Here is a 13,339-nt window from a genome sequence, read left to right on the forward strand (position 1 = left end):
ATAAACTGATGAACAAAACAGATCCAGAGAAGAGCAATCACGCACGGTACATCTCTTAGCCGAGTCTCCGCGTTGGCCAGGATGGCGACTTCAGGCACTCTATTTCCAAGCCTGGTGCCAGGCTCCCGTGGGTCCTCCAAAAAGTATTTGGTGGAGTTTCGGGCAGGAAAAAATGTCATTAAAAGGAACAACTGTCACCCCAGACAAAAGAAAAGGGCTCGTGTACATTCAGCAGACGGATGACTCCCTCATTCACTTCTGCTGGAAAGACAGGACATCTGGGAACGTGGAAGATGATTTGATCATCTTCCCTGATGACTGTGAGTTCAAGCATGTGCTGCAGTGCCCCAGAGGGAGGGTCTATGTGCTCAAGTTCAAGGCAGGGTGCAAATGGCTCTTCTTCTGGATGCAGGAGCCTAAGGCGGACCAAGACGAGGAGCATTGCCAGAAAGTCAACGAGTATCTGAACAACCCACAGATGCCCGGAGCACTGGGAGCGAGCGGGAGTGGAGGCCATGAGCTGTCTGCACTGGGAGGCGAGGGCGGCCTGCAGAGCCTGCTGGGGAACATGAGCCACAGCCAGCTCATGCAGCTCATCAGACCCGCCGGCCTCAGAGGACTGGGTGGGCTGGGGGCCCTGACTGGGCCAGGCCTGGCCAGCTTACTGGGGAGTGGAGGGCATCCAGTGAACAGCTCCTCATCCAGCTCTCAGAGCCAGTCAGCAGTGGTGACCCCGTCCTCCACCGCCTCTTCTGCCCGAGCCACCCCAGCCCCTTCTGCTCCAGCAGCTGCCTCGGTGACCAGTCCTAGTCCCATGCCCAATCCAGGTAATGGAACCAGCACAGCAGCCAACCCAATCCAGCCCATCCAGCTGACCGACCTCCAGAGCATTCTACCCACTATGAACATGCTGGCCGGGCCAGGAGGCAGCCAGCAAGTTGACCTGGCCAGTGTCTTGACGCCCGAGATCATGGCACCTATCCTCGCCAACTCGGATGTCCAGGAGTGCCTGCTACCCTACCTGCCCTCTGGGGAGTCGCTGCCACAGACCGCAGAGGAGATCCAGAACACAGTGACCTCCCCCCAGTTCCAGCAGGCCCTGGGCATTTTCAGTACGGCCTTGGCCTCAGGGCAGCTGGGCCCCCTCATGTGCCAGTTTGGCCTGCCTGCAGAGGCCGTCAACAAGGGTGATGTGGAAGCGTTTGCTAAAGCGATGCAGAACAGTGCCAGATCAGAGCAGAAGGAGGGCGATGGGAAGGACAAGAAGGAGGAAGAGGACATGAGCTTAGATTAAGTTATTTGTTGTCTTTTACGGGCGGGGCTCCTGGTTGTGTGGATGAGCAGTGTGTTTGTGGGCCGTCACACACCCTCACGCCTCTGTTCTAACTTGCTAATAAATAAAAGTTTTTCTTTTACCTGAAAAAAAAAAAAGATCCAGAGACATAGAAGCATGGAACAGACTGAGGAATTTCAGAAGGAAGGCAGAGGTGGGAGTGGGTGGGTGGGGAGAGATTAACCTAACCAGGGAATATATATATATAGCCTATGGACACAGACAATAGTGTGAGGAATACCTGGGAGGGGTGAGTGCAGGGTGGAGGGGGTGGTCAATGGGAAAAAATAAAGGGGACATCTGTAACACTTTCAACAATAAAGATAAATTTTAAAGAAAAGAATTATGATGCAAAAAATAATTTTGCAAGACCTCCAATAGAAGAATTTGAGCTAATCAGGGATATTAGAAGAAGGCATCCATGAGGAAATAACTTGGAACTAAGATCTTCAGAGTGAGTAAGTATTAACTAAACTGGGCATGGGAAGAACAATCTGAATAAAGGTAATGTAGCATTTACAAAGGGCCTGAGGTAGGCAAGAATTCTTTTAAGAAATGGTAAAAGATCAATATGACTTTGGCAGAGTCATAAAAGGTGAGAGTGACGCAAGCAACAGAGGAGAAACAGTGCATCTGTAGGGTTTATTGGTTGCAACCAACTCTGGTTTACGTAAGTAAAGTGAAATTTTTGGGAATGATAGTGGAGCTCACATGATTGATTGATTGATTGATTGAAAGGCTTTCAAATAGGCAGGATTCAAAACACTTGAAAGGACTAGAGAAGAGGAAGTACAGAATATCCTTTTAGTAGGAATGGTCAAGTCTGGGTTCTACTTCTTGAATGAATCAATTTGAACCAACTTTCACCTCTTTGTCCCTTTGCTCAAATTCTTATAGCATCCCACTTTTAAGATGTGCTTGCCCTTTGCCTTGGGCAGGCAGGGTACCTAATTGATGCTTCCACCAAACTTTGTAATTAGGAAGGAGGAATGGATACTGAGCAGCTCAAAATGAACAATGTACACTATAGTTTGTCAAGAACCATACCACAATATTTAACAGAATTGACTTTTATTCATAATGCAAGAAGGAACCTATAGATTCTTTTAAGCCTGGGCAGGGGTGGGGGGTTGTTACATTATTGGGATTACATTTCTGAAGGATCCTCTGGCTGATGTGTAAATAATGGATGAAAATGAGGCAACAGTAGAGTTCAGGAGAGAAACTAGGCCGGTAGGAATAGGGGTTTGGACTACAGTGGAGCAGTGGAATTGAGAAATGACTTGATGAATTCAGAATATATTGGAGAACATATTTTGTCTATGTACAATCCTAAGTTTTAAACATTTTATTTCTATTTTCCTCACATAAGATTTACATATATGTTAATGTTGTAAACTGTCTAAAATTCATTGCAGAATGAAATTGTCAAATAAATGGTTTTAAAAAGTAATGAATAAATAAATATTTTATTTCTGTCAGTGAAAGCCAGGAATGGACTCTATGCAAACAGATTGCACTATCAAGTATGGAACAAGAAAATGTCTGACAAATAATCCTACTCATTAACTAAAATATACTCAAATTCAAGGCAGCCCCTTACACAGAGGTGACTAACAGTACTAGGCAATACTCCTCATGACCAATATCTTTCTCCTAGTCATCCACATAAAAAGTCAAAATTTTCAAAAGGAGAAGTACCCAAAATTTCAGAAGGAGAAAAAGAAACACACCTCATTGTGCTGAAGCCCCCACAAGTGGTGGGGTCTTGCATATTTTGGCAGAATTGTTCTGTAACCAGGCTATTATCTAGTCATCCCAAACTGAGATTAACTTCTCAGTGAGTCTCTCTATGGTCTGCTGAGTTAGATTACAAATTCTTCCAGAGAAATATTCTAACTTTCTAATATCTCCCCAGTGCACCTAATCCTGTGTTCTGACTCAGCCTTGACTCAGTGTGTCCAATTGTTTATTGCAAGATACCAGAAGCAATTTGATGAGCTGCATCCCCAGGGTAGGTGGGGAAAGCATTGATCTATACTGCTTAACTTCTTATTCTAGGTAATTCTTCAAGTCAACAAATTCTTACCACCTATTCACTCTATACCAAGTTGTTCTAGGCACTACAGAGCCTCTTCTCGAGTTTTATTGTACATACAAATTACAGTGGGGCCTTGACTTACGAGTGTCCCAACTAATGAGTTTTTTGAGATACCAGCTGTCTCTCGGCTGATTTTTTGCATTGAGTTGATAGAGTAATTTGAGTTAACGAGCTCCTTAATGAGCTCGGTCTCAGAACGAATTAAACTCGTAAGTCAAGACCCCACTGTACCTGTAGATCCTTAAATGCAGATTCTGATTCAATAGGTCTAGGATGTGGACCTATGATTTTACAACCCTAATGAGTACTCAGGTGACAGTTAATACTCCTGGGCTTTGAACCAAACTTTGATAAGCAAGTCTATAACACACACACACACACACACACACACACACACACACACACACACACAGTATTCCTTGCCTTCAAGGCATGTACAAATGTACAATTTGGTTGGATAGGTTGGAGGAGCCATGAAGACATATAAGTATAATATGAGACAAATTATATAGGGCAGCTGTGGATAGTAAAAATGTTTTTGGGAGATCCAGTTGGGGATGTGAAAATTGTATGTGTGCAAGAAAATATCATTGAGGGAGGTATATGAGATAAACCTTGAAGGATGGATGGGATTTTAACAGATGAACAAATGAGGATGGCAGCATGAGCCAGGATAATAATATGAGCAAATATATGAAGGCAAGAGAGTACTGGGTGTTTTTAAAGAAGAAGAGCCAGTAGTCCAATTTGGTTGGTACAAAGAGGAAATGGGAAATATAGCAAGATGGGAATATGCAACCAGATGGTAAAGAGCTTTGAAGGCCAGAATGAGTGGTCTGTACTTATTTTTATAGCTCATAGGTAGCCCTTAAAAATTTTACTGCAGAGGAGTGATATTATGAGACCTCTTGTTTAGGAACACTTGACAATAACTATAGAAATAGAGCTGGTCCCTGATATCATCATAATCACCTGAGAGTTTGTTAGACTTACAGGCCTGCTGCAGACTCACTGGATTAGAAACTGACAGGTGGAGCCCAGCAGTCTGTTTGAGTAAGCCCTCCAGGGGATTCTGATGTGTTCTAAAGTGTGAGAACCATGAGATTGGAACCAGAGTTCACAATCATGGCTGCATATTAGAATCACCTGGGGAACTTAAAAAAAACTTATGCACAAAGCCCCCCACCATATCCATTAAATCCACAAACCTGGGGATGAGACGTAGATATTAACATTTTAAAGCACCTTTTCAAAGCAGCTCAGGTGATTCAAATGAAAACCAGGGCTAAGAAGACTGAATTGGGGAAAAAAAACTGCTTTAGTAAGGATTGAGCTGGGAATAGAGACCAGGCAGATAGTTTTGTAATAATTTAGTTGAGATAATGAGGTCCTTAACTAGGGCTGTGTCCTGCGACAAAATATTGAATATGAAATATGCTGAAAAGGAAGTCTTATAGTATATTATTGGGCAACTACCTGTATATAAATTGAGAGAGAAATGCAAAGATTTCAAGGCTTCAAGGAATAGAGTGTATTGGTGTCAAAGAATGCTGGCTGCTACTGAGATACTTAAAAAGATGAGTAGAAAAAGGCCATGATATTTAGTTTCTTGTAGGACATTATTAATCTAAAACATAGTGTAACAGAGAGGAAAAAGCTATATTGTGCTATTGCTAAATCAACTTTAGGGCAAAAAGTGTTACTGAAGATGAGAGGGTCACTTCAAACAAGCCAGTAGAAAAGCAGGCAAAAAACATCAACAGACATTTCACCAAATAATAATGAATGCCCCATAAATGTCAAAAGATTCCCACCCTCATTAGTAATAAGGGAAACATTAATAGCACAATGAGATACAGAATTTTTTATTGTGACTAGCAAAACTTTTAAAGTCTGACAATACTTAGGTCTAGTGAGGATGTGGAGCAAGGGGAAGATGGTGTTCTGGTGGGGGTATTAATTAATCTAGTTTTTTTTTAAATCAGTGAGGAATTTTTTTGAAAAGTTCAAGGTAAACGTACATGAAAACTAAGCAGTTTCTCTCATAGGTATATATCAAGGATAATATATGTATATGAAGAGATATGCACATGTATATGAAGAGACATGTTTTAAGAATATCCATTAGCAGCAAAAAAGTGGGAAACAATACAAATGGCCATCAAAGGAAGAATGAATTGTTACCTTCATTTTATGAAATACTATTTCAATGAGAATGGATGATCTATAGCTACATGCATCAATATGGATGAACTGCACAAACATAATAGTGAGTGAGAAAAGCAACTTGCAGTAGAGAAAACAGGCAGTATAACACCATTCCTATAATGCTCAAAAGCACTGACAATAAATATTCACACATATGTGATAAAATTATAACAGAAACAATAGAAATGATAAAAAGAAAATTCAGAGTAACATTGGCCACTGTGGGGGCAGAGGGAACATAATGAATGTGGGAGTGGTACACAGGAAGCTTCAGTAGTGTTTAAAATGTTTGTTTCTTAAGCTTCAGGATAGTTATATGGATATCCATAACAATTTTCTTTATACCCAATATAAAAATATATATAGATAGATATAGATATTCATTTGTGTGTGTTAAATATCTCATAACACAAAAAGGAGAAGCAGTAATTATACTGAAAAGGTGAACAGTCAATGGTGCATGTTGATATGCATTATGATGGGATTAGAGGCCAAGGGAGAACGATGGGTTCTCAGGACAGCTACTGTGAGGAATATAGGGTAGGAAATCAATACCGCTTTCCAAAATAATTCTGAGGAAGCCCAGTGGGCCCTCTTAGGTTCTACACTAACAAAATTAAAGCATTCCTTTCCAACCTATTTCTTTCCTTCTAATAATAACCCAAATATTAATAACCACCATTTTTTGAGTGCCAACCATGTGCCAGTTACCTTATGTATGTATTATTGTCCTTATTATCGTTATTTTCTAAACTAGCTGAGGACATAGAGTTTCAATAATTTGCCCAAGATCACATAGCTGGTAGTAGCAACTAATAACATTAATAGGAGCATTAATAATTTGTAGAGTTGGGATTCAAACCCAGGTCTCTGTGACTCCAAAGCCTGTATGCTTACCATTCTACTCTCTTTCTCTTCCCCCAAACATCCACATCCCTTCATGTCGTTTCCATGCTAATTCTGATTTCTGCCTATATTCATAATACCAAGGGAAAGTGGGGAGAAAATAAAAATATGCCATGTCAAATTAGCAACCACAAGAAAAAGTCAGGAGTATATTCCAAAATCAAATAGCTTCTTTTACATTAAAAACTATTATATTATCAACTCTTCATGAATTTATCTGTAATATGGCTGCACAAACATTTGGGTAAGAGGAAAATGGCTGACATAAACTTTTAAATGCCACTCCATAATATAAAAAGATATTCTTAACTACTACCACCATCTTTATTGTACCTCAAGAAAGACCTTCACACCAATCAGGAAGGATATATGCACCCCTATGTTCATAGTAGCACAATTTACAATAGCGAAGATTTGGAAACGGCCTAAGTGCCCATCAGCAGATGAATGGATTAAAAAATTGTGGTACATCTACACAATGGAATACTATTGCTGTAAAAAGAAAGGGACTCCTGCCATTGCAAGAGCTTGGATGGCACTGGAGAGCATTATGCTAAGCAAAATAAGTCAGTCAGAGAAAGATAAATATCACATGATCTCACTCATTTGTAGATTATAATGAACAACATAAAGTGATGAACAAAAACAGATCTAGAGACAGAGAAGCATCGACCAGATGCTCAAACCTCGGAGGGAAGGTAGGGGAGGGTGGGGAGATCAACCAAAGGACTTGTATGCACACATATAAGCATAACCAATGGACACAGACACCGGGGTGGGGGGATGAGGGCATGAACGGGAGTGTGGTGGTGGGGCAATGGAGGGATAAGGACACATATGTAATACCTTAATCAATAAAGAAAAAAGAAAAGAAAAGAAAGACCTTCAAACCCAACTCTGCCTCTGCTTCTAAATTTCCAAAATCTATGTTTCAAGCTCTTTTGGTCTTTCTATGTGGCATAGATACCTATATTTCCTTCATGCCTCATGTACCTAACCTGTAATGTAGTTTGAAACATAGAAAGGTGTACTAGCCCTATTCTTGAGTCAAGCCATGCACTCCAACCCAGACTTGAACATGACCACTGGAAAATGAATGGCTCATTGTGGTCTATCTCATTCTTGATTGAAAATAATTTATATATATAAAAGCCTAAGTGACCGAATGACCGAAAGACTGAACAACTGGTCAACCGGTCACTATGATGCACACTGACAACCAGGGGGCAGATGCTCAATGCAGGAGCTTCCCCCTGGTGGTCAGTGTGCTCCCACAGCAGGAGCACTGCTCAGCTGACCAACGGGGCACCAGACACAGGGCTCACGGCTGGCAAGTGCAGCTGCAGCTGCATGAGCCTCTCCTGCCTCCACAGCAGCAGCAGCACTACCAAGTGGTGGAGCTGGCCAGCACAGAGGGGCTGGGATGAGTGGCAGTGGCATGGCACCTGGTCTGGGCTTGGGCTCCTCCCCAGCCACCTGCTCCTTCACACACTACTACATCCCTCGGGGGATGTCAGACTGCCAGTTTCGGCCTATCCTCGCAGGCCAGGCCAAGGGACCCCACCTGCCTGAGGGACCCTGCTCACTCCGCAGATGCCCTTCAAGCCCAAGCACCACCCCAGGTGTGGCCAGCCCATGAGGGACCACAGGAGGTTGTCTCCCGGGTATGTTCGACCTGTCTTGCCCAGTCCTGCCCTGCCGGCCACCTTCTAATTAATTTCTTTTCAATGTGCACAAATCTGTGCACCAGGCCTGTAGTCCTTCAATAAAGAAATAACAGAAAATACATAGTACACATGAATAGCAATCTCTATTTTCAGCCAATTAATTGTTAAACTGTCGCTCATAATCAGAGATTAATTTGGTTGGTTGATTTCTAAATGTTATCTTTAATAACAGAGAACCTCATAAGCCAGTGCCATGTGTCTTCAAGTTTTCACATAATTTAGAATAAAGTTTGGGACTGAAAAAAACAGACATCAGGGAAAGATATGGGAAATACTGATGGTTTTTCTAGCCAAGGGCTAGTTTTGCCCCTGATTTCCTGTATCCCCATTCCCGAGTCAGAATAAATAAAGAAACAGAAAAAGAAAGCCTTAATTGACAATGTAATGCCCACAAGCATCAACAGATGTGATCCCTTGTAATGAAGCATGTGGGTCTAATTTGGCATCACTAACCACTTGGAGGATCTCTTTGCTGAGTTCTTGCAAGCTATATTTCTAAATCTATGTTTGGCTGGCACCTGTACCGTGCTGAAACTGGCATATCACCCCTGTGGATGGGCACAGTGCCACCCTGACAGATGGCCATGAAAGTCATCATGCCAGAGAACTACTATTGTTTCTAGCAAGTTTTTCACTTAACAGCAATTGGCATCTCACTAAAGAATGACAAAATGGTGGCCTACTATAATGTGGAAGATCAACAATGACCTATAACTGACATGTCTAAAGTTGGCATTTCAAAGTCATTTCACATACTAAATGAAGACTTATGGGGAAGAAATGGCACTGTAACAATGGCGTATATGTCTAAGGTGTTAACAAAAAGAGGGAAAACACATTTCAAGGTTACACAATAAATTCAACATTCTAGTTTTCTAGAAACAATAATAATACAAATCCAATATAATTGAAACTAATATTTTAAAACATCCTCCCTAGAATGAACTTTCTGCTTGGTCACCTACCTAGGTCAGCCCCATTGTTAAAGCACACTTGTTCGGTTAACAATATCTATGTGATTTGGGAATATTTTATTTTTTTGAGGAAAATTATTTAATTTTAAAACATATTTAAAAAAATAAATGACTTGAAATGCTAGATGTGAAACCCAACAAATGTTTGAGTCATGTCAAAAATTATGGGATAGATAGCCGAATTTATCCTGAAAAGATTATAAGTATAACTAATGACCCTAACTGGGGAGGGAAACCATAAAAATTGGAGGGAGTGTGGAAGGTTAGTAGTAGCTAAAGAAAAAGTCTATATTCAGGGTGCAGCAATCATGTATAACATGGAAACTGGAACATATATTGTAGGTCATATATTCACAAATTTATTTCCAAAATCACCTGTAGGAAGAAGTTGGCCTCCTGAAACAACAAGACATAATTTTCTTTCTCCAAATAATTAACTCAGTAACTAACCCTAGTCAAAACTAAAGTTTTTAGAGGACTACTTAGGACCATCTGAAGATGAAAAAAGAGAAAAGGGAGATTATCTTTTATGAAGTTACTATGTATGTGTCAAGCATTGTAGTATATATTTGGCAGGCAGTCCTCACTTTACACATTCTGTGTGCACAAATTTCAGTTACCACAGTTTACTTAAAGAATGATAGTCTTCCAACAACACAGTTCAAATTTCAGTTATCACAGTACATGATTGTAATTGAATTAAATACAAACTTCACTTTTAGCTCTTCTGCAGTGTCTCTGCATTGCCTCCTTGTGTCCCACATGACACTTTACAAAAATGAGTAATTGAGAGAGGGAATTGGCCAATAAATATGAAAGTGAAGCAAATGTGATAATACTGGAAGTAAAAATCCTATCTAATAATAGACAAACATGGTAATTGACCATACCTTCGCTACGCCTCCCATTGGCTAATCAGTGAGATATACAAATTAACCCAACCAAGATGGCAGCCAGCAGCCTCGCAGCTGAAGCAAGCAGGAGACTTGCTTGCTCCAGTGATGGAGGTAGCCAAGGTTCCCTGCCTGCTGCAGCCTGGCTCTGAGCTCTGAAAGCAACAAAGTTTCAATTATAGAAGCTAAACAAACCCCAGATACCTGCTTTCAGCAGGCCGTGGCCACAGAGCTGGAGCGAGCAGGAGCCCAGCTCTTAGCTCCAGTGACGGCAACAAAGTTTCAATTATAGAAGTTAAACAAACCCCAGATACCTGCTTTCAGCAGGCTGTGACCTCATAGCTGGAGCGAGCAGGAGCCTGGCTCTCAGCACCAGTGACGGCAACAAAGTTTCAATTATAGAAGGTAAATAAATCCCAGAATTAAAAAAAAAAAAGAAAGAAAGGAGAGGCTGGGAGCTTCAGTCGTTGGCCAGCCTGAAAATGGCCCTCAGTCCCTCACCCAGACTGGCCAGGCATCCCACTGGGGACCCCCACCCTAAAGGAGGTGTGGCCAGCCTGAAAACAGCCATTAGCACCTCACCCAGGCTGGCCAGGCACTCCAGCGGGACCCCCACCCTGATCCGGGACACCCCTCAGGACAAACCAGCTAGCCCCCACCCATGCACCAGGCCTCCATTCTATATAATAAAAGGGTAATACTCAAATTGACCCTAACAGCAGTATGACTGGGAATGACTGGTCACTGACACACGCTGACCACCTGGGGGCAGATCCTCAATGCAGGAGCTGCCCTCTGGTGGTCAGTGTGCTCCCACATGGGGGAGCTCTGCTCAGCTACAAGCCAGGCTGATGGCTGCCAGCACAGCGGTGGTGGTGGGAGCCTCTCCAGCCTCCTCAGCAGCGCTAAGGATGTCCAACTGCAGCTTAGGTCTGCTCCCCGCTGTCAAGTGGACATCCCCCAAGGGCTGCCGGGCTGCCAGAGGGATGTCTGATTGCCAGCTTAGGTCCAATCCCCCGGGGAGCAGGCCTAAGCCAGCAGGTGGTCATCCCCCGACGGGTCCCAGACTGCAAGAGGGCACAGGCCGGGCTGAGGGACCCCCTCCGCCCCGAGTGCACAAATTTTTGTGCACTGGGCCTCTATCACAATAATAAAAGGCTAATATGCAAATGATAATCACAGAGTCACGCCATAACGACTGATCACGAGGGGCTTGACAGGGAACCTGAGGCCTCGCCCCCCACTGGTGGGCCTTGACGAGTGCCCTGAGCTGTGCCCCCCGCCCAGCAGGGCTTGACAGGGGTGGGGCTGGCCGGGTCTGGGTCTCACCCAATAGGAGTGGGGCCAGCTGGGTCTGGTCTCGCGCAATTTTGAGGCACGTGCAGGTAGGTGAGGACTTGACTCTTGGTCCCTCAGCACGCCCCAGACTCTGACAGGAAGGAGATTTTCATATACATTTTACTAATTGTCTTTCATCTGTGGCACATCTATTATAGAGAAAAGGCAAATAGCAATATTAAAATATTTCCCCTAATTAATTCCCTTTTAATGTGCACAAATTTCATGCACCAGGCCACTAGTCAAATATAAATGGAGTTACAGATCTATGGGACTGTTGACACTGCTGCCATTCAAAAGACCCTAGATGTGCAACCAGAAGAATCCAGTGAAAGTGAACTAATCAACATGTCATGTCCCAGAGAAAGTAACACTGGAAACGATATTCATATTAAAAGGACTCTTGAAGATATATCACAATAGTGAATGTGGAAAGGATAAAATATTTGAAACTGATCTAAACTTGGAAGAGTATGAAAAATAACCAAGGAATAGAAAATATGGCCATTCCATATTGTAAGTTATTAAAAAAGGGAAACACTGTTCAAACTATTATTGATATGTTTTTAATAAAGAAATAAAACATTAATTTTCAATATTTCTAGTGTTTTAAATTATAGAGTACTAAATATTAGTTTTATAATTTTATTTCACTCCCCTATACATTTGTAACTGGAAGTAAAATAGTTTGTAATGTTTTTATAGGTCACAGAACAATCATATTTTTCCCATTAATCAGTGAGGCCACTTCGCATGGTTTCAGTGAGAGTGCACCTGGATTCCAGTTCCCCTTTATTTAGGTGTAGAGGGCGGGATGTTTATTCTCTCTGAAATGTGGAAACTCCTAGAGATCCTAGATATTTGGTGGAGGTGGATGGAGAGGTATCAAGAGGGAGATACTGCATTTCCTCCTAAAGAGTAGGTGGGATCTTGAGGAATTAAATGATAGATATAAACATATTTGCATCCTGAGCTGGTAGAACATCTCACATGGATTTTTGTAGGGTACCTGTTTGGCAATTTCAAGAATTTAAGTGCTAGAATATGAGTGCTGTATTTGATAAGAGGAAATAAAAGGAGGGAATGAAGGATGGGGAATAGGAGGGCAATTTACTCAGAGACTACAGCATGTGCCAAGGCGTGGAAGGACAAGGAAGCGCTGGTGTGACTTGGGTTTCTAGGATTGGATCTCAGTGTGTGGTGTTTTGAGGAGTGGAGAGGGATATTGGGAATTAGGACCAACTAGGAAGGTAGGGGGCAGAAATGAAAGACCTTGAATGCCTAACAAAGATGTTTCTCCTCTGGGACTTTGAAGGTTTGTAAGCAAGCAAGTGATCTGATCAGATACAAAGGAGCAAAAGGAAATTCTCCACAGTATGACAGTTAAAACTACACCAAAGTTTTCTGCTATTCATTGTAAATAATAATAATATATATATTTTTAAAAACCACAGCCCTAGCTAATTTGTCTCAGTGGATGAAGTGTTGGGCCATGGACTGAAGAATTCCATTCAATTCCAGTCAAGGGTATGTACTTCCGTTGGGGGCTCAATCCCCAGCCCTGCTTGGGGTGCCAGCAGGAGGCAACCAATCGATGTGACTCTCACTTTGACATTTATCTCTCTCTTTGTCTCCCCCTCTTTCCACTCTCTCCAAAAATCAATGGAAAATATGAGGAAATTAACGACAACAAACATAATGGAAAAAAAAAACAGTAAATTCAAGAAAATTAAAATTAAGAAAAAAAAACAAACACAAACTTAAACATTTTAATAGTCCCAGAAGCCTAATATCTTAGATATAACATCATATTTATCTGATAATTATTTATAATAGAGTCAATGTTTTAAAAATACAAA

At 41.9% G+C, this 13,339-nt stretch overlaps 1 protein-coding gene across 1 annotated transcript; it reads left to right on the top strand.

Moving 5' to 3' along the window:
- Positions 1 to 34: 34 nt before the first annotated feature.
- LOC132224048 (proteasomal ubiquitin receptor ADRM1-like) lies at positions 35 to 1,415 on the top strand. Its single transcript, XM_059679123.1, is given in 2 exon segments — positions 35 to 168; positions 170 to 1,415. Coding segments are annotated over 2 exon segments (1,212 nt in total). The 5' UTR covers positions 35 to 81; the 3' UTR covers positions 1,295 to 1,415.
- The last annotated feature ends 11,924 nt before the right edge of the window (positions 1,416 to 13,339 follow it).

This window comes from Myotis daubentonii, chromosome X (genome assembly GCF_963259705.1).
Source record: "Myotis daubentonii chromosome X, mMyoDau2.1, whole genome shotgun sequence".
NCBI classification, from domain to species: domain Eukaryota; kingdom Metazoa; phylum Chordata; class Mammalia; order Chiroptera; family Vespertilionidae; genus Myotis; species Myotis daubentonii.